The 19,807-nt window shown below is 44.7% G+C and overlaps 1 protein-coding gene across 3 annotated transcripts in view; it reads left to right on the top strand.

The window, feature by feature from the left end:
• CDIN1 (CDAN1 interacting nuclease 1) overlaps positions 1 to 19,807 on the top strand; it is a 264,777-nt gene that overhangs the window by 200,208 nt on the left and 44,762 nt on the right. For 2 of the 3 annotated variants that reach the window (XM_008142974.3, XM_054716376.1), the window contains one exon: positions 14,440 to 15,780. The exons of the other annotated variant lie outside the window; for it this stretch is intronic. In XM_008142974.3, the coding sequence (XP_008141196.1) occupies positions 14,440 to 14,575 (136 nt within the window). In that variant the 3' untranslated portion in view covers positions 14,576 to 15,780. Of the gene's footprint in view, positions 1 to 14,439; positions 15,781 to 19,807 lie in introns of those variants that run through there. 3 annotated transcript variants of the gene reach the window in all.

Raw genomic sequence — 19,807 nt, 5'->3', positions numbered from 1 at the left:
CAGAGCCAGAGGTGCCTGAAGCTGTCCTGTCCCTTGAAGCCAGCCCTGCAGTTTTCACACTCAGGATCCTTCAACTATTACTTTCCAAAAAAAGTTGTTCTGCCCTCAGGCTCCTGCTTCTTTCCGGCCATTGTCTAGTAAAGCATCTTCGTTAGCCCCAGGAAAACTAAGGGTTGGCCACCTTTAGAAACTGGGGCCGGCCGCCTGGCTTGCTAAGGTGAGCCCTTCCTAAGGTGGCTTCCATTGTGAGCCCGCCTGCCAGGCCCGCCTGAGTCTCCTGGGTTCTCTCTGCCAGGCCGGGTCCACAGCAGCCAGCACGGCTCCCAGGCCAGAAGCTGCCTTTATCTTCTTTCCAGAGTCTTTAACTATTAGTTAAAATTCTCAAGGTTGTTCCTTCTACGTTCTCTCTTCTGTTGAAAATTAAAATGACTTATTACAGAAGATGACCTGTGAAACTGGGTGAGACTTTTCAGACGCTCCTGTCTGACGGGATGTGTGTTTGGGATGGATGGTACAACGGAATCTCAAGACCCTGCCCCGAAACATGTGGGTGTGTAGCCCTTCCTCATCATGTCACCGGGGCCCAAATGTGGAGACAGGCCCAGCGGTGTCCTGCCATAAAACACCAGGATGGATATTTAAAGATATTTTAAATCACTGACATCAGCAGGGTTTTCTGTCAAGTCTCTTGAAGGAGAGTGTCTCCTGCTCTCATGAAGCTGATGAGCTTTTCTTCTGAACGACGGAGGGACAGTGAAATGACCGTTCCCCCGCTGGCGCAGGGAGCATCTAGTCCAGTTTTCGATGTAAGAAGCGTTTTCACTCAGGCTCAGTCCTACTTCCTGCCCCTCCGTTCGTCATCTCCCCTGGGTAAATCTGGGTGAAGTACTGCCTTGATGAGTACTTGACTGGTCCAGTTTTTATTTTCTCTGGTGGGCTTATTTCCAGACCTCTGGACATAGATCTGCCGATTCATGTGTTGGGGATGTGTGTGTGTGTGTGTTGGGGCAGGGTTGGGGGGGAGGGCGCAGGTATGGAGATTGGGAAAGTTTCTTATTAGATTCCACTGCTGGGCAGAATTTTTGCAATGGGGCAACAATGAATAGATACAAATTATGCTCACTTATTCTCAAATTCACCTCGAACTCCAGCACACAGGTACTATCATGCCTGCTTTATAGATGGAGAGCTGAGACAGTGAGAAATAGAAGGTACGTTGAAGACGATGTCTTCCAGCCTCCACTGTTGTCTGGAAGGGGAGTCACTTGCCCAGCACAGAGGAGTCCTTTAGTACATTAAGCACTTGCACTGAAACTGGACATACAGGAACCTTACCTTGAGATTGGGATGGGAAGGGGTGTGGGAGTGATGTTTCAAGGGTTGAAGAAGTTTTTGGAGGCGCCAGAGCACGCACGGCAGTGTGGCCTGGCTGCTCAGAGAGGGACCTCCACATTTGGAGGCCATGGGTTGGCATCGGCTACTCTTAAGCGTTTCCTTCTTGCGAGAGGAAGCTGCTTCCCCTCTCCGTATCTCTGTTTTCTCATTTGTGAAAGGGCACCAGGCCCCAGCCAGTTTGGCTCAGTGGATAGAGTGACAGCCTGCTGACTGAAGAGCCCCAGATTCGATTCCGGTCAAGGGCACAGGCCCAGGTTGCAGACTCGATCCCTAGTAGGGGGCTTGCAGGAGGCAGCCAGCCGATCAATGATTCTCTCTCATCATTGATGTTTCTATCTCTCTCTCTCCCTCTCCCTTCCTCTCTGAAATCAATAAAAATATATTTTAAAAAAGAAAGGGCACCAGGAACACCTCCTGTGCCACAGGTCCATTGCGTGTGTTAAATGAAGTAACGTGTACGAAGGGCTTAGCAGAGTGCTGGGCACACGGTGAGCCCTCAGTGTTCTTTCTCTTCATTGCCATCATTATGATCAGATCAGTACAGCTTTATAATCGTTTTCTCAGATTTAAATAAAGTGCTAATATCAGCTATTTGTGGGGCTTTTGTCTTAAATGAAATAATGCAGGTAACGAGCTTGGAAGAGTAGCTGGCATGTAATGAAAGTGCTAGCTGCTGTTACGATGATGGCTATGCTGGTAGGTTGTGGTGTGACTTGACCGGGAGAAATCGTAATCAGTGTCTGTGTCTTCTACCAGCTCCAAAGGCTGGACTGTGCCAGGCAGGTGGACCTGGAGAGTAGTCGGTCAAGTATTCATCGAATCTAGGAGACCCAAGTCTGAAGTGGGTTAACTGCAGGGCATCCCTCTCAGTAGAATGCCTTCCTCTACTTGTAGTTAGAAGGGGATCAAACAGAAGAATGACTCACAAGCCCAGGACTGAAGAATGACTCAAATCTGAAGATGACAGATATTTTCCACTACGTGGACCCGCAGCACAGCCCCAATCTAGCCCGGGGTGACCGGCTGGCCCTGTCTAGCCTTAAAGTCTGGTTCCAGGTGACCACCAGCTGAACTCTGTCTGCTCGTGATGGTCGGCTGTCCTCTGCCCACCTCACTGCCCTGTGGGTAACTCTCCTCTGAGGTGGGCCCAGGTGCCTCTTCACTCCCTCAGCAGAGCTCCCCTGATCACTTGGACAATTCCCCGGCGCGGAAGCTTCATTGTGTAGGTCCAGCATGAACCAAGCAATGCCTTTAAAGACAGCATCAGGCAGGATCTTTGGGGGCTTAAGCTTAAAGTTCTGTAACAATACAGTTGACCTTCAAAGTGCGATCTAACAGTAAAATAAGGAACTTTGCGTACCTCTTTTCCTGAGCTCCATTTTCTATTCCTACTTTGCTCTTTCACTGTGCGTGCCTCTTCAGGGGAAAGGCAGGGTGTAAATAAACTGAAAGCGGTACACCAACATGCAAGCCATCAGACCCTCGTTTTCCTAAAGGAGCATTATCGAAAATGACGTAAAGACCGTTCTGTGGAGTATGTGTTATTGGAAATTAAAGCAATGAACCTGGGAATGATAGAAGCACCATAGGGATGGTATTTGTGGTTCAGCGAGTGCAAATCCATGTGTCATACACAAATACACTTCACTTTAATAGTTTGATATCTCTTCACTCATCTAAAACACCTTAAGGTATTTGGAAAGGGAGGAAGAAATAAAACAGATGAACCAGCTGAGATATGGCCAGGAACAGTAGTACTTCATTTTGATTGATGCTTTTACAACCTTATCTTCTAGATAAAAGCTACTGTAAACAAAAGCTGACCTACATTGATTGTCTTTCAAGGAAGTGAGGGCCACCTGTGTGCAGCTATTGGCTCCGGACTGCTTAGTTTTTCTTCCTAGCAGTCAGCTCCACCCACCTGGCAGCCACACCTCAGCCACCTGTAGGGCCCTCCCAGGGAACAGCTCTGTATTTCCTACCAGGTTCTAAACAACATCATCTTTCCTGTAATAATCTGAAAAGCATAGATTCCAAATGCAAAACGGCTGGGACTAGTTTTTCGGTGCATGTAATTTGGGCATATTTTTATTCCCTATATGGTCAGCGGTTGTCAGCAAAATATTGTTTTCCAAATGCACGTTAGCACCCGCAGCTTCTCCCGAGGCAGGCGCTCTCTGTGGAGGCAGGCATTCATGTGTCCATACATCTGCCCAGCCAGCACTCATTGGCTGATTCCCCTGTGCCCCTGAAATACAAGCTGCCCGCATGCAGCTTACATTCGAGATATATAACACCAGATCGCCCATATTTACTTGTCTTCTAAGTACCATAATTTTTAATTGTTTTCTGTCACCTGGTCATTTTTTCTAATGATCTTGATGATTCCAATTTGTAATCCCTTCACCCCCACCCCCAGCATTTGCCTTCATGGGCCGGTAAAATTGTGAGATTTGCTCTTGAAGACTGTGCTGGTTAGCCAAAGAGACTTTCCTTATCGGGAAATATGTATTGTGAGTAAAAGAAATTTTTTTTAACTCCCCATTCAGAGCGAGTTGGGATCTGACATACCTGAAGCACTGTGTCACACTGGGATAATGATAGATTTATAGGGCAAACATGTAGCAGCCTTAATCCTTCAGTTATTCGACTTTGCCAAGGATGAAAATTCCAATATTTTTTTACTTTAAGCAGACATTTATATTTCTATCTAGAACCCATAAATTTCTTTGTGCCTTGAGATAAACGTCTCACTGAACTCTGAGTTACCCTGTGCTCTTTTGAGAATCGAGCCAAGAAAAAAGAGACCCATCCCCCCTCTACCTGATAATAAAAAACTATGTTAAAAAAAAAAATTAGGGCTAAGCAACATTTATACAGTAAAATATTTTCTATTTTATAAAGCATTTCTAATTTCTACTATTCAGAAAGTTGGAAGTGAGAAGTTCAGGAATAACCTCCGAATTTATCAGAACGAGTCGGGCGAACCCAGAATGGACCACCACTCTGTCAGCCAGGCCCGGCCAGCCTGGGGATCACTATTCATTATGGTTGTCATATCAATTATAAATTCTCTGGCATCAAACACTAAATCAGCGGGAATGATGGGTTCGCCTTTGGCATGTTTCCCTGGGGAAATAACTGAGAAAACATGTAATAATTCACACAACCAATTTTGTAAACTACCCCAACTTTGGGAAGAAGGCTGGAGTATAAATTCTAGGCTGGTAGATATGATTTGCACCCAAGGTCTGCCTGAAGTGGTCTCTCACTCTTAGTACTTAAATGTTTTCTCCGTACATGACCTTGAGTACTTTAGGACTTTAAGGATTTTGGTTTCTTTTACTGCACTTGGTGTTTCTTCTTCCTGCTTGGGGACGGGTACTGTCCACTTAATATATCCTCATTTGAAACAAAGACCAGGACTACTGTACTTAAGTTCATCCTCCAGTTTCACAACAAAATAATCTCAATATGTTTCTGATCCCAACTCTTTATTTTTCTTGGGAGCCTCTGACCCCACTTTTTATTTTCACCTGAAAAAATGAACATCTAATGGGGAAAATGAAGAGGGCCATTATATGAGTAAACGTAACTTAGCTGAGAGCTCACCTCGTCCAGGAAGACTTCTAGAATATCAGGTCATTGCTCTAAATCAGCGGTCGCCAACCGGTGGTCCTCGGACCACTGTGGTCCGTGAGGTCCAAAAGGTTGGCGACCGCTGCTCTAATTTGTCTTTTGCTGTAAACCGCTGGCATTTTGTTTGTTCAGTTAACCACTTACATTTCACACTTCAAAATATGAATAGACTTTTTCCAGGTTGTTACACTTTGAGCTGTAAGCTGCTGCAGGAGGGAGGAGCCTTCCTTCAGTGACCTGTACTGTCCGCCGGGGGGATGCGCAGTCTGTGCTGTGTTCATTCTTAACAGGTAAACGCAGCGCAGCTGGCCCACTGCCGGGAGAAAGCGTTTCTCCCGGAAAACAGACATTAAAGCAGCTGATTACATAGCTTCCGCCTTTGTTTCCTATTCTACCTCGCTCAGCTTCTCTCTTCTGAGCAGAGAGTTACGATAGGCTAGGAAGACTGTGAGTATGGCATCTGGGTAGATCCAACACGGGGGGAAAGGACAGGGAAAATGGAAGCACTTTTCCAGGCAATTTAATGTAGACATGGAAATGCCAAGTTACATAAACACCAAGGAGAATTTCAGGTGGTTGTAGTTGTGTATTTATATACATTTTAAACTTTCTTCAGAATAACCTGTTTTCTGTTTATCTTCTATGTGGCATTCAGGCCTGACGTGAATCAGTATTTAGAATATATTTTTCCTTTTTTATTTTCAAAATTATATACAGTGAGTTGATGTTACAAAGAGAGTTGCATTTTTAATCATCAAGATCCATGAGTTGAGTGGGGTTCTTTTTTCTTGAGACCTTTCAACTTGCAAACACGGACCTGCCAAGAAAAGAAAGTGAATAAAACAACCGAGTTATGTTTTTATTTCATCTCTAGATATTACAAAATAAAAAGAATGTTTGCATTGTATATTAAATTGACCATAGTGCCAGAACCTTACGATGTTGTATTACATGATCACTAATCTATTATTATTGTACACATATTTACGCACAGGCATGAATACACACATACTCTGCATATAAACATGTGCAAGCATATTTCACTTGGACTGAAAAGTTATTTACAACTCTGTCTGGAGATACATACAACAGTGATTAACAAGTGCATAACCAATCTACAACACGCAGATTAAAACTAAATAAACAGTGTAAGAGTTTATTTTAAAACAATTACAAGATGTTTTATATTTCTCCTTCGTCCTGAACTATGTTTTTGCGAATGCATTCTTCATAAAAACCACATGCAAGTCTTTGATGGTGAAACAATTGACTTCCAACAGCCACATGTCTGCACACATCTTCAGAAGTTACCCCAGACCCCACACAGCAACTCAGAATGAGAAAGAAAAAGGAAAGGTTTTTTAATTGTTTAATGAAGGCCCTTGTGAACAAGAAACTTGACTAAAATCATCAAATCATCCCATAGTCCTCTTTTCATTTCAATTGAAAATTGTTTGGTTGACTTGATCCAGATTAATATTGTAGAACCCCAGTACATTGAGTGAGAATCCTTTATGTAAACATGGTAATTCAGCTCATTGAGAAGTATGATATCAATTTCATGAGTTTCCTTTATTCTTCGTGGAGAAGCCAATTGTATGACAGTATATGAGTCCCAGCTTCATATTGTATTACCAAAAGAGGTATAAAATCATACTGATATTTGTAAAAATATGTAGTGATTTTTCTCATAGAGCTGAAAACATAGATGAGTCAAATTAATGCCACAAACCTAAGATACATCTTTATGCCAGAAGATGTGGGCCTTTGGGTTCCCTTTGTCAACCCTGCTTAGCAAGCCTGAACCTTCTTTTCTGGTTCTTCCTGACACGCTCACTTAGACCCACCGCTTCCCTCGGTTTCGTGGTAACTTATTCCAGCTGTTGGTGCCCATTAATGTGAACAGGCTGCAGGAGTGTTCTGTGTTTGCTCCTCTCTCCTCGTGTTAGATTCTGTCCCTTAACTTCGGAATCTCCTCATAGCAGGAAGCACTTATCTTCCCTGGACTTGAGGCAGTGATTCTATAATTCTCAGTTCCTTTACCTGAATTATAAGTTGCTTTGCCATATGCTTCCTAAACATGGTGACACCTACATTGCAATGAGTGGCTAGATAGACTTTTTAGGATGGAGCTATTGACTTTGTACCTGAAAAATTATTCCCCAGAGACAGGTGAATCCTGACTCATACACTGGGCTTTTGATTAGTCTCCTGCCTTCTGGGCCCCCGCTCTTCTCTCTTTTCCAGATGTTGTAAATATGCTTTAAAGTTGAGTGAATGTTATAAATTGCTGTGTAAATACAAGGCATGGTGACAGACAGTATAGTGTAATGGTTACAAGCACAAGCCACAGAGCCAGACTGCTTGGGTCCAAAGCCTGTCCCTTTTTGTGCCTCAGTTTTTTCATCCTGTAAAATGGGGATGATCGTAGTGACCCCTCACAGGGTGCTGGTGACTTTCAAATGAGTCTGCACATGTAAGAGTGTGGAATCATTGCCTGTCACGTAAGTGTGCTGTAAATGTTAGTTACCTCTTTGTTGTTTATTCAAATAGTTTTATATGTATCTAGACAGCGTCTTTATAGACCCTATGTACGATCAAGGGCCTTCTGAAATCTGTGGAGCCATAGAAGCTAACTGGGCCTCAGGAAACCAACCAGGAAGTTGGTTATTGGGGCTAATTTAGCAAAGTGATATCCAACACTAGGACTGGAAATCTCTGCATACCTGCATCTACCTTTCACGTTAGCACTCTCTGAAGAAAGTGCCTCAAGGCAAAGTCTTAACAAGGGAAAGTTAAGTGAAAATATCATCCAATTAATCCCTGTCTTACAGGATAGGGTAACGGTGTAGCAAGGGGGGGGGGTGTGTTTTTTTAAAGTTAAGAAAGAGAAAGGAAGTGCTCCCTGAGTTTGGGGGCTCTGACTTTCTCAGAGTTATAGAAAACCTTGGACTGAGAGGCATGATTTCTAACTTATACCACATTCGGTCCAACGTTTACAATCTGACATCCTAGAGACTATCTGAGGATAGCTGCTTTTTTTTTTTTCTGGAAAACTAAGAACTTACTCACATTAGTACCATTTTTAAAACATTCTTGGTGACAATCTTTAAAAATATATTACAGATTGCACTGCCTGTCTTAACGGAACAAAATGTAACCAGCACCCGTTCTCCTCAGACTGTCCTTTGGCCCCTGTTGAGATGGACAGAGTCCATGAGCCCCAACACCAGCTTGGACCCCCACGACTGGGGATGTTTTCAGTGTCTCCTCCCTGGTTTTCAACAGTCCTTAGGTAGCCAACGTGTTCTGCCTGGAGCCAGCCCCCCGCTTCACCCGCTTCAGATTTGCAACTTCAGAAACCCAATAACCAAACTGAATAACACACCGTCGCAGTATAGAAAACATTTAGGATTCTTCATCTATATATGATTTCTTGACATGTTTAGGTGACCCCAGGGTACTGGATAGGCAGCAGGGAAGGTGTTGGTGTGTGGTCTCAGTTAGGAGCCAAGAAACTCTGTTAGTGGAAAAGCACCGACTTGCTTCATAACCGGTTTGCCTTGATGAAGAGTGGCTACTTAGTAATCATCACATTCTGGGTACGACTATAACAGAAAAAAAAAAATCTAATTTGTAGCCAACAGGACCCTTCATGCTGCATATGTGAAGAATGGCATTTGATTACTCAAGTGTGCAGTATATATGTTAGTTACCTATTGCTATGTGACAAATTACCCCAAAACTAATAACTTAGGATTACACACACTTACTATCTCACTTTTTCTGTGTGCAGGAATATGGGCATAGCTTAGCTGGATCCTCTTCTCCCCTGTCTCTCACATGCTCCATTCAAGATACTGAGGGGAGAGGCTTCCCCCAGTCAAACTTTCAGATGAGACCACACCCCTCCGCTCACTCCGTTTGTTGGCAGGATTCAGTTCCCCGCCAGCTGGTGGGCTGAGGGGCACAGTTCCTCGCTGGGTGCAGACCACAGGCCACCCTCAGTTCCTTGCCATGGGGGCCTGTCCCAAATGGCAGTTGCTTCATGGAAGTATGGGAGCCCAGAAGGCAAGGGTGTGTCTGATAGTGAGATGGAAGTCACAGTCTTTGTACCCTAATCACAGTGGCATCCTATCACTTTTGCTGTGTTGTTTCTGTTAGAACCAAGACACTAGATCCAGCCCACACTCAAAGGGAGGGCATTAAACAAGGGCACGAGTCCCAGGAGGCGGGGATCACCTTGGGAGTCAGCCCAACACAGTATCTCTCTGCAACTCTCAGTCGCAACTCAGAACTCCAGCGCCACCTCTGCCGTGGGTCCCTTTTCATTACTGCCGCTGCCCAGTGCAGCCAGGTGCCTCTCTCTGTGCCTCTTCCCGTAGATAGCAGCAGCGAGGCTGCTCTCGGTGGAGTGAGTTCTCAGTGCGACCCGGGGCAGGAACTGTGTCTTTCCTTCTAGCTCATTTTTTACTGTGAAGATGAACCTCATGTGCAGGGACAGGTTAGTTACATGTTTGCTCAGTATTTTCAGACATCTTCAGTATTACCCATATCACAGAATCTCCTTCGTGTATGCAGTTCCCCTCCATGTCACACGTTCATCCAGAAAAGGAGACCAAACCCATTAGAACAGTGTCCCTAATCCTGCCAAATTTGAAAGTCTTTAAAACAAACAAAAAGAATTATTGCTAACACTCCTGTCCCCAAGTGATTATAGCTGTGCTTTTATTTTTTTTTTAATATATTTTTATTGATTTCACAGAGGAAAGGAGAGAGAGAAAGAGATAGAAACATCAATGATGAGAGAGAATCATTGATTGGCTGCCTCCTGCATGCCCCCTACTGGTGATCAAGTCCGCACTCTGGGCATGTGCCCTGACCAGGAATCAAACCATGACCTTCTGGTTAATAGGTTGACGCTCAACCATTGAACCACGCTGGCCGGGCTATAGCTGTACTTTTATATTCCATCTACTTAGAAAATACATAATAACTGAAAGCTACCTATTTTGTTATCTACATCTCCAAAAGAGGACAAGATCTATTTTTTTTTTCTTGAGATTAGTGCTTAGTGTGCACAAGGATGTCTTGCAATCTATTCACAGCCACTCAAGGGCCTCTGGCCCAAGTTTGGGAACCTCTGAGTTAGATCTCAAGGCAGGGCCAAGACTCAAATGCCCACAGGGTACAAGTGGGCAACAGAAATGAGCAAAGTAGGCAGAACATAAAAAAAAAGAAGTGTATTATCTTCTATTTCTTTAGTGAAACATGAAATCCCCTGAGGTTGTCTTTGCTTTCCCAGATTTGACAGAGATGTGAGTATGAAGAAGTAGGTCTCTACAATTAAAGAAAATCTAAAGTGCAGCATGATGAGGAATGGCACCTGGCACAGAGCACGTGGCAGGTCCAAGGGGGCAGCCATGACTCAGCTCCAACTGATTGTGGCCGTATCAGTTCATTTCTCAAGAGACGGTGAATAGGCAGGATTTTGTGTACAACCTCCCAATTTTTATGTGTTGGCTCCATTTTTTTAACTCGATAAAAGCCCAGCCTTGATTTCATAGATCCAGTCACAGAAATGTCACTAATTTGCAAGGAAGCTTACCCCAACAAGATCACCATAGAGCAGAGAGGACACACAATGAAACCAAGCTCATCCCTGGAAGACAGATGTGCACAAAAACCCCAAAAGGGTGCCCAGCTTTCGTTCCACAGCCTCCTATTTAATTTCTCTAAATACTCTAAAATGAACCCGGAGAAGCAAATTACAAACGCATTTACAAGGTTGTCGTTATTTACCGAGAACGTCATCCCCTCAGGGTCTGTCGGGGCTCCTGACTTTCACCTCCCATTTTTTTCCAAGAGGTATTTGTTATTTTTGCTAATTTGGTGGTATTTTATTTGCAGGCAAAATTACTTGTTCAAACGTCACTCACATTCCAGTGTCTGCTCCACATGAGTTTGTAAAATCCATTTGGAGTCTTTGATCTTATTACTTGACCATGAGTATAGCAGTAACATTAAAGTTACAGTTGGCCCAGCAATGTGTTTACAGAATCAGCCCAGCTCTCCGTATACACCCCATTACTGCGTGTCCCCGGGCTGGTGCGGAGGGCTGCAACCCCAGTAGCAGGCCAACCTTCTGCTTTGCACATTCGCTCAGGCCCAGGGACTCTGTTTTCTTTTAAACGCCGTTAACAGTCTCTTTGATTTTTATTGGTCACAAAGGTTATGTTTGCCTTCCCAGCGATCTCACTCTCGTCCACTAGTGCCACAATAAATGGCAACAGGCATCCAAAAGGTGAAATCACTCAACCCACAAGCATGTACTTGACCTACATAAAACTTTCGTAGGTCCTGTTGTCTCTGTTTCACACCTTTTCAGAAGAAAACGCTAAAGTTGGCTTGCTTGGTTTTTCCAATTGTGAACTATAAGGTTCCCTTCTGTTAGTTCAGATCACCAAGGAAGTAATGATGTAAAGTTTGTTAATATGGTCAGCCTCTTCATAAATAGACATGTTGCTGAAAGGTTATCTTGCCAGCATCTCATAGTCCCTGGATCCCAAACTGGGGACAGCTCAGAAATGCACTCTGGTAGGTATCAGGAACAAGGCCAGATCTTGTCCTGTCATTACATTTCCAACCTTGTCACTCTCTAAAGTTCCTATTACCTTTCTCACTCAAAGGCCAATAATTTGAAAGCCTCCATCTACCAATCTCTATTTACAAAGGGTGGTTGTCTTTCCTGGTCTTTAAGCACATATTTTCGATCAGAGCTTTTGAGCCACGTGAGAGAGCTAGTCTTACCTAAGTAACTATAAATTCATCCAAAAGCTAAGAAGCAAGCACTTAGATACATGGTAGAGTCTCCTTAGGAATCCCTCGTCATAGATACCGATAACAACCCACAGACCCTTGTCACTACCTCCGAGGGTCCTGGTTGGGAAGCACCACATGAAATGTTCAGATTCCCAATCTCACAAAAACCCTTTTGAGTTGCAGATTTCATCTGTTGCCTCACAAGTGAAACGAGTCCACTTTCTTGGTGGCCAAGGTGTTCCCCAGCCTGGCTTTTCTGTCTGGAAAATGCCATTTTTGCAAAGAGCTGTCATGCTTCATGTCCTTTGTCTTATGATTTAGCTGCTCAGCCGATGTACAGGCTGCTCTTGTTCTCGGTGCTGGTGATGTGTGTTTTTGTTTTATTAAATCTTTAAAACACTGGGCTTGTTGTTTATGACCCCCATATATTTCTTTGTTCTTTCCCATGACTGTTTAGATCACATATTTTTTCTCCCTTTGTGAAAATATCAGTGCCTTTCTAAAGAACATCACGGTATGCCCTAACTGGTTTGGCTCCGTGGATAGAGCATCGGCCTGTGGACTGAAAGGTCCCAGGTTCGATTCCGGTCAAGGGCATGTACCTTGGTTGCGGACACATCCCCAGTAGGGGGTGTGCAGGAGGCAGCTGATCAATGTTTCTCTCTTATCGATGTTTCTAACTCTCTATCCCTCTCCCTTCCTCTCTGTAAAAAATCAATAAAATATATTTTTTTAAAAAAAGAAGAAGAACATCGTGGTCTCCAGAATGGCTGCAAAACATGAGGGGTGAAGGCTCTGCGCTCTGCGCTCTGGGTTAGGTCTGCGAGGCTGTGACTCAGGGCTGCTTTGTGGACGGGGAGGTTTGAGGCTTCTCCGATCCGGTCCTGAGACTCGCAGGCCCTCCTGCCGTTCCCAGACTGGTTTTGACAGATCTGAGATCATTTGATAACAATCACAGTGCTTTTTGTACAATAAAGACACCAAACAGTCTATGCTCCAGTTGCAGACAAATGTTTGTGATTTAAAGTTACTAAGCAGCCCCGGTTACAGAGAAGCAAGTTCTCATCCAGGTGTGAGCTTCGCCTCGTGTGTGTGTCAGCACGGGAGCCCACACCCTGTGCCGAGGCAGTCTGAGCCTTCTGACCCCAAAGGAACCTTCCTCAGAGACGCTGAGGAGGAAGAGAGCACCTGCAGCCAGGCCTGCATTCAGGTCAACGTCGCAGGGCCTGCTGCTGCAAGGCGTCTCATCCTCACGTAGCTCCCGCGTCCCCTAGAACAGGTTCGGTGGATGCGTTCCCGTCTCGTGGCTCTGTCCTTGCATGGAGGGGAGGCAGAATGTTTTCATGAATCTCGCCTCCAACTGGGCTACTTTACTGATGTGAATCCCCAAATAAACCAGTCCATGACATCCAGCTGAACTTGTTCCTGTGCACACAGTATCTCACAGCCCGTCCTGTGCTGTTAGTTTTGGCAAGAACGCCGCAGCATATAATAAATCATGGAAGGAAAGAGCTTTCTGGCCTGGCGTGGTTCAGCCTGCTGTAACGTCAGCATACAGAAAGCAGTTCTGTTTTTAGACATCCTTTTACTAACCCAGCATTCATAATTTATGATTTCACTGTAAAATTCCTGCAACACGACACCGAAAGTAGTGCTGCCCTTTAATTAAGTACCTTCAGTAGGGAACACGTGAAACTGATGTGCAAAAACCTCTCTGTGTGCGCGGTGATGGATCGTGGTTGCATCTGTATGAACCCAGCCTGGAGGTCTCGACTTCCTGACGGGTGAGGAATCCGGAGGGCGACTTCCTGAGTCTGCTGCTAGCCAAATCCGAGATCATTCGGAGGCACCATTTAGAAAAGTGGAGGTTTTGAGCCTGCATCTGCCTGTGCTTTGTCACAGGTCTATGTGCCATTGTTCCTGTTTTCATGAGAACCTATGACCAAACTTCATGTCGTGTTTGCACGTAGAGAGGTGGTAGCGCAGAGAATGCGGGGCCGGGGAGAAGGTCTCTGTGAGGTGTCCCGTTGTCCTGTGGACTTTTTTCTTTTAAACTGAAAAAAGCAAGGATGACAGAAGGGACTTTGGGCCCTACTGATGTGTGGATAGACCATGACAGCCCAAAGAGGACCTTGGGCTGTTCCATTTTTTTAATTATTATTTTTTATTTTAGTGTTCTTTCTTCTCAGTTGAAAATAGCTAAGATAATTTTTCAGAGTACTTCTGAATGTAAGAAGACTAAAATCCCAAGCCAGTGCTCCCGGCTCATCACTGTTTCGACTCGGGTTTTATCCTCCATCAGCTAAGTAGGCACATCAGCCCAAGCCCATAGCATCTTCCTGGAAGGTAATTAGGGCAGTGCATACATCTGACATACTTCGGGTTCCTTGAAAGAAAGGCAGTAAATTTGCCTTGTATTAACTCTTTGGTGTAAGTTCCGCTACTTTCGGTCATTATTTAGCAACCAAAATAAAAACATTGTGCAGTAACGCTTTTTAACCATCTTCTCCGTGCTTCAGCGATTCCTGTGTGGAGAACTACACTGATACCATGCGTGTATATTGTTTTCTCGTGTTTGTGCAGATTCGGGCCGGGCCTGGTCATCTACTGGTACGGGTTCATCCAGGAGCTGGACTGTAACCGGGAGAGGGGCATCCTGCTCAAAGCCTGCTTCCCCACGGACATCGTCACCTTGTGCCACGGCGCCGCTGCGCCCTGACGCGCCTGGACCCGAGGCTGGGAGGGGCAGGTGGATCCGGAAGCAATTCCACTTCCCTGCAGCGTCAACTCCTGGCAGCATCTGCCCTGAACTCCAGCTGAACCCTCGCTGCCCGTGGTCACACCACTGCCTCTTTAGACAAACATAGCAGGAGTCTCTGTTTTCCTTCAGCCCTTGCTGATGTGAACAGCCAAGAACGACAGACACAACCCACTCATTGTCAGCGTTTCTGTCTCTGTCAAACAGTTGGTTTATAGATAGTCATAATCTGTCTTCCTTCCGGATGGTTTCTGCCTGAATACTGAACCAAAGGAAAAATGTGGGGACGCAGAGGTGTGACTTTTCAATTCTCCTCCCGGTTCCCGAATCACCCTCTTATTTTTATTTTTTTTTCCCCCTAAGATTCCTTCCCCTCCCCGCTGCTCTTCATGTAACCCAGACACCCAGGGTCGCATGACCGCGCGGCAGCACCCAGCCCTGTCCTGGCCACGCGGGGGCCACGGTCTGAAGCCGAATGCTCGCCCCACCCGCGGGCTCCGAGGCCCCGAGGGCAGCCTCCGCCGCCTTAGCCCAGGCTTCCACGGCCCTGAGCCAAGCTGAAAAATACACTTGATGAGAATTTCCTCTTTTTCTAATACTTATTTGAGCAAACGTTTTTCGTTTATCTCATTCGAAAGGATTAGTTACATTGTGACTAGAAACCGCACTCCTCCGCGGGCGGGGGGCGGGGGGCGGAGCGGGGCGGCTGGAGCGAGGTGCCAGCCGAGGCGGGAGTTTATTTTTAAAACGTGGCCGGTTCTCAGTAATGTGCGATCGTATTTTTATGAGTAAAATTCTTTAAAAGTGCATTTGGTGCACTGCATTTTATACCACGTAATTATAAAACGCTCATAATTGAGGCATTAGAAATATTCAGCTTTGAACAAATGAAGTGCGCTGGGAATGAACCTGGGACGATTTTCAATAAAGAAGATCAGGCAGAGTGTGTATCTGTTCACTTTACTTAGTCACCTTTTACGCTGCAAATCAGATTTCACTCTAAAGCAAAACATCAGTAAATTCATTATAAATCTACCTTTTGGGAAGTTAAAGATTAATGTAGGCCCAGAAATGTATTTAGTAAAATACATTGACAAAACATGACTTTTATAATGTTGAACTGGGGAGCTTGGAACTATTAATAAAGGTGTAAGTTTTTACAAACATGTTTAAGTTATCTGCATTGCGTGGTTCTCTCAAAAATCTCGCCATGCCATTAGCACTCTGTTCATTTTGTACCCAAAAGGGTTACCAAAGTCTGCCTGCTGCTCTTCCTCTGGGAAGACACAGACATGTCAGGTCCCACGGGCGGATTTGAGCTCTGCAGGGGTTGCATTCAACAAAAAGGAACGCGAAAGGCCATGAACTGGTAAGCAGGTATCAGGCAAACTTCTCTTTCCATGTAAAGTGCCTCATGCAGGTTTTGTGAGTGAAATCGAATGATTCGAAACCACTGCTGTGGTCTTGATACACACAGTCACTCACACACGCACAAAACTGTTGTTAAGAGCAGTTTTCCTGGCATGCTCTAAACTGCTTTTTCTTCTTTAGGAATAAATTACATTTATCTACAGAGATGTTGAAAAGCCTGTTAAACCCTTGTCGAGGATTTGTTTGTTTTACATGAAACAAATTTATGGTGAGGGTACACAAATTAAAAAATGGAGGTGCTTGCATTTCGTATTCCTTCTTCTACCCGGTGCCCTGACCTAATGTGTTATGAGAAGGTGTCCGTGTTCCCCTGCAGAGACCTGCCTCCTCTTTATGAATAAGGTTTTCAAATTTGGCTCTTAAAAGTGGGAGAGAGACCAGCGGCCCACTGTGCACACTGTGATACAGTTACAAGTTATTCAGAACTCAGCTTTTCCCACATGAGGACTAATGTGGTTATTATACCTACTCCTCTGCGGGTGGAGGCGTGGGGGAGAAGGGAGTAAGGTTCCCAGATTGGGAGCTTAAAGCTTGTGCTTTCTCTTTCTGTCAGAAATACTTATCTGTATTATATCTGTGTGTGTTCTTTATTTACTTGTTTGTTTTTTTAGTTTACACAATGTAAACATCAGCCCTGGAAAGTGGACACAAGATGTCACCTTCTTTTTTTATTGCCGTCGTCATTAGGACATTAACATGAAAGCCGGGTCTTGTTTTATGGAGCTCTCCGCAAACCGTGCTAACGAATGATGCCAGCCCCGAAAGCAGGCGTGTGTGTAAACGTAAAACTAAATGATGTTCTCGCTGACATATATGGGCTTGCCAAGCATCTGCTCTCACAAATAAGGAAGAGACCGGCTTGGAGCATGGCAGGGGCCCAGCTTCGAGCAAAGCTGGCCCAGCGCTGGTATTTAAGGTGACCCGAAAGATTCCTTCCCCCATCTCAAACAACCCCCCTAAAAACATGAGGATCATTTTTTTCTTTTGCTTCCTAGTGAGCAATATGTCAACTCTTCTAACGACTCAGAAAATCACATATAAAAGGGAAGGTTCAGGGGTCCTAAGTAGAGCTGGCTCTCCAGGGGAAATACTTCTCTCTCAGCCATAGGTGTGGGTACCTGCTCATTGTCTGCAGGGCTTGATCCCACCATGGAAAAGATGATAGGTTGTCTGTCCTTGGGCGGTGCATTAACTCACAGAGGCCTCCAGGGGATTTGCCAGCCCTGGATGAGGTAATCCACTAAAGGGTCCCAGGTGGGCCACGCTAATGAATGCACAGGGCCCACGTGAGCAGGTAATCCACTCACTGAGGAGCTGCGCCCGTTGTGTTCTCTCCTCTCTGGGGCCAAGATACCCTGGATGTCTGCTCTCTATGACCCGCTCCCCTACAGACCTGGGTTCCGAAGGGATTACATCTTTACTGTCCTCCCCCTCACTTCCCACCTCTTCCCTCGGTCTGCCCCCACGCTAGCCTTTGCCAGTTTCCTCCCACGTGCATCCTGCACTTTGTCACTACTCCTGGGCTCTTCTCTGGGAAAGATCCCAGGACAAAAATTCACCCCATTGTCGTCCTGATCCACATGTCTTCGGAGTGACGGGCGGGGGTGGGAGCAGTTGATCTCACCCCTGTGGGAAGAGCATCCCTCCGCATCCTCCAGCTGCCAGAGTATTCATTCAAGGGCATTGTGGCACCTGAAAGATCGTGTGACTTTAAACTAAGATAATAAACTTTCCAGGGCCCAGTATGGTTTTAGGCCACCAGTAGATGTTTGGGCAAAAGGAGCCAAAGGGACAGGTGAGGTTCGCAGCCACTTTCAGCCTGAGTGGTGATGCTCAGTTGATTAAATATCAATTGATACAGTGTAGTGCCCGTATGACTTAGTGAGAGAAGCACTCCCCGCTGTTAGTCTTGGGGCGGCTCGCCCTCTTTCATGTGATCTGATGGGAGCAAGTTGCCGCGAAGCGTAACTATTTTCTGGCAAGGATGGGGTGGGGGTGGGAGAAAATCTCCCCATTGGCACATTCTCAGTTAGGGTTAAGGGACAAAGCCAGCTTAACCAGAGAGGAAACCCAAAGGCAAACAATGGCAGTTTGCCTGAACCTGTCTGCAAAGTCCCCCTTAGGTTAGACAGGATCCCGTGCGACCGTTCCGATCACCCGGTCATGCTTCCCAAAGCTAACCTTCCTATATATGGCCAACACGCCCCGGACCTGTTTTGTGAGGAACATGCCTGGATTCCCAAGATTAAATGAGGAAGATGGGATTATGAATTAAATAATGACCAGAACAGCGTGGGTTCCCCTGTGTGTTTCACTTTCCTGCTATTGTTTTGAACGGGGCTGTGAGACAAAGAGCTGCTTAGGTCAAGCACTATAAATTACAGTTTCCATACAATAGTAATCCCCTCAAATGATTTCAAAGCTTGATCAAAGTACTTCAAAAAGACTTTTAAAACTTTTCCACAGAACAAGGGGGAGGGGACGTGCGCATTTGATGCCTTAATTTGTTTCAGCCAGTAGAGCAAAGTCTGATCTTGGCGTCGTACCTACTTTATATGAAGTCCAACTCATTAAATCCAACGTGTTCTTATCGCTTTATGTCTAAGAGAAGGGGACTTGCGTTTCCATCTAGTTAATTGGAACAGCTAGACATTTGGAGTCACTCGTAAGAAAAAGATACCATAGTGTCATTTCAAAATAAGTCCAATTTGACCATATTTAATTGTGATACCCAAGGTATTTAAGATTGTCTAATTCCCTGTGCTTAGAATAAAATGGGTACCGGTGGATTTATGTGGCATTTTAATAATAATCATGGCAACAGAGGTATTTTGTTTTTCGTCCTTTTTCCCTCATCACTTGGATTTATCTAGAGCTGTCTCGTATCGTAGGCGAGGATGGTGAAAAGTTCCCTCGTGAGGGCAAAGCTAAGCAAGTCCCCGGCCCAGCTTTGTATACCGTGTGGGGCTGCTGCGGCAAGTTAGGCTCAGCCAAGGTCTAAGGTACGTCGCCAGGCTAATCTTTATTTTTTAAAAGGAAGGTCATTTTGAAATGCTGACATGAAATATAACCAAGTCAATTAAGTAATAACAATTGAAGTTCAGAGTTTAATTGAGGGCTGAACAAGCAGCCAATGACCATTAACCTGAAGCGGTCATGAATTCCCTTGGAAACCGGCTTGGTTAAAAGCATTTCTAGAATAACTAGCATTTTAAACATTTTGTGTCATTTTTTTATATTCCACCCAGATACCATCAGAAATAATTTTGTGTCTATAGTAGACTTTCTATTTTTTATTTAATTTTAATTCAAATATCTTTTATTAGGCAAATCGAAATTTAGATCATCAAAACCACCTCAGCAGGAAACCATAGTTTGGTAAGTAAACCGAAAGTATAAGCGCCCTTCATTGGACTGCACCACATTCATCTCAATTGTTGACTTCTTTCTGTCTGTACTTGTTTAATGGCAAGATTTCTGACTAGAATGTGAGCTCCATAGAGTAGAAACTATATTTATCTTGTTCACTGCTCTATTCCCCGCTAGCTAACAGAGTTCCTGGCACAGAGCAGGTGTTCAATAAATGTTGAATGAACAAATAAGTGACTGTTAAATTTATATTAAATATGTTCTCACTCACTTGCATGAAAACAATAATTGGAACCTTTTAACTGATTCTTATTTTCTTCAGCTGAAAATTGGGGTTATTGACTGGAATCAGAGGAAAGCATCATATATGTTGATGAGAACAAACTAATTACT

This window comes from Eptesicus fuscus, chromosome 5, assembly GCF_027574615.1.
Source record: "Eptesicus fuscus isolate TK198812 chromosome 5, DD_ASM_mEF_20220401, whole genome shotgun sequence".
NCBI classification, from domain to species: Eukaryota; Metazoa; Chordata; class Mammalia; order Chiroptera; family Vespertilionidae; genus Eptesicus; species Eptesicus fuscus.
The sequence above is the reverse complement of the archived record's forward strand: the minus strand, read 5'-3'. Positions and strand labels throughout refer to the sequence as shown.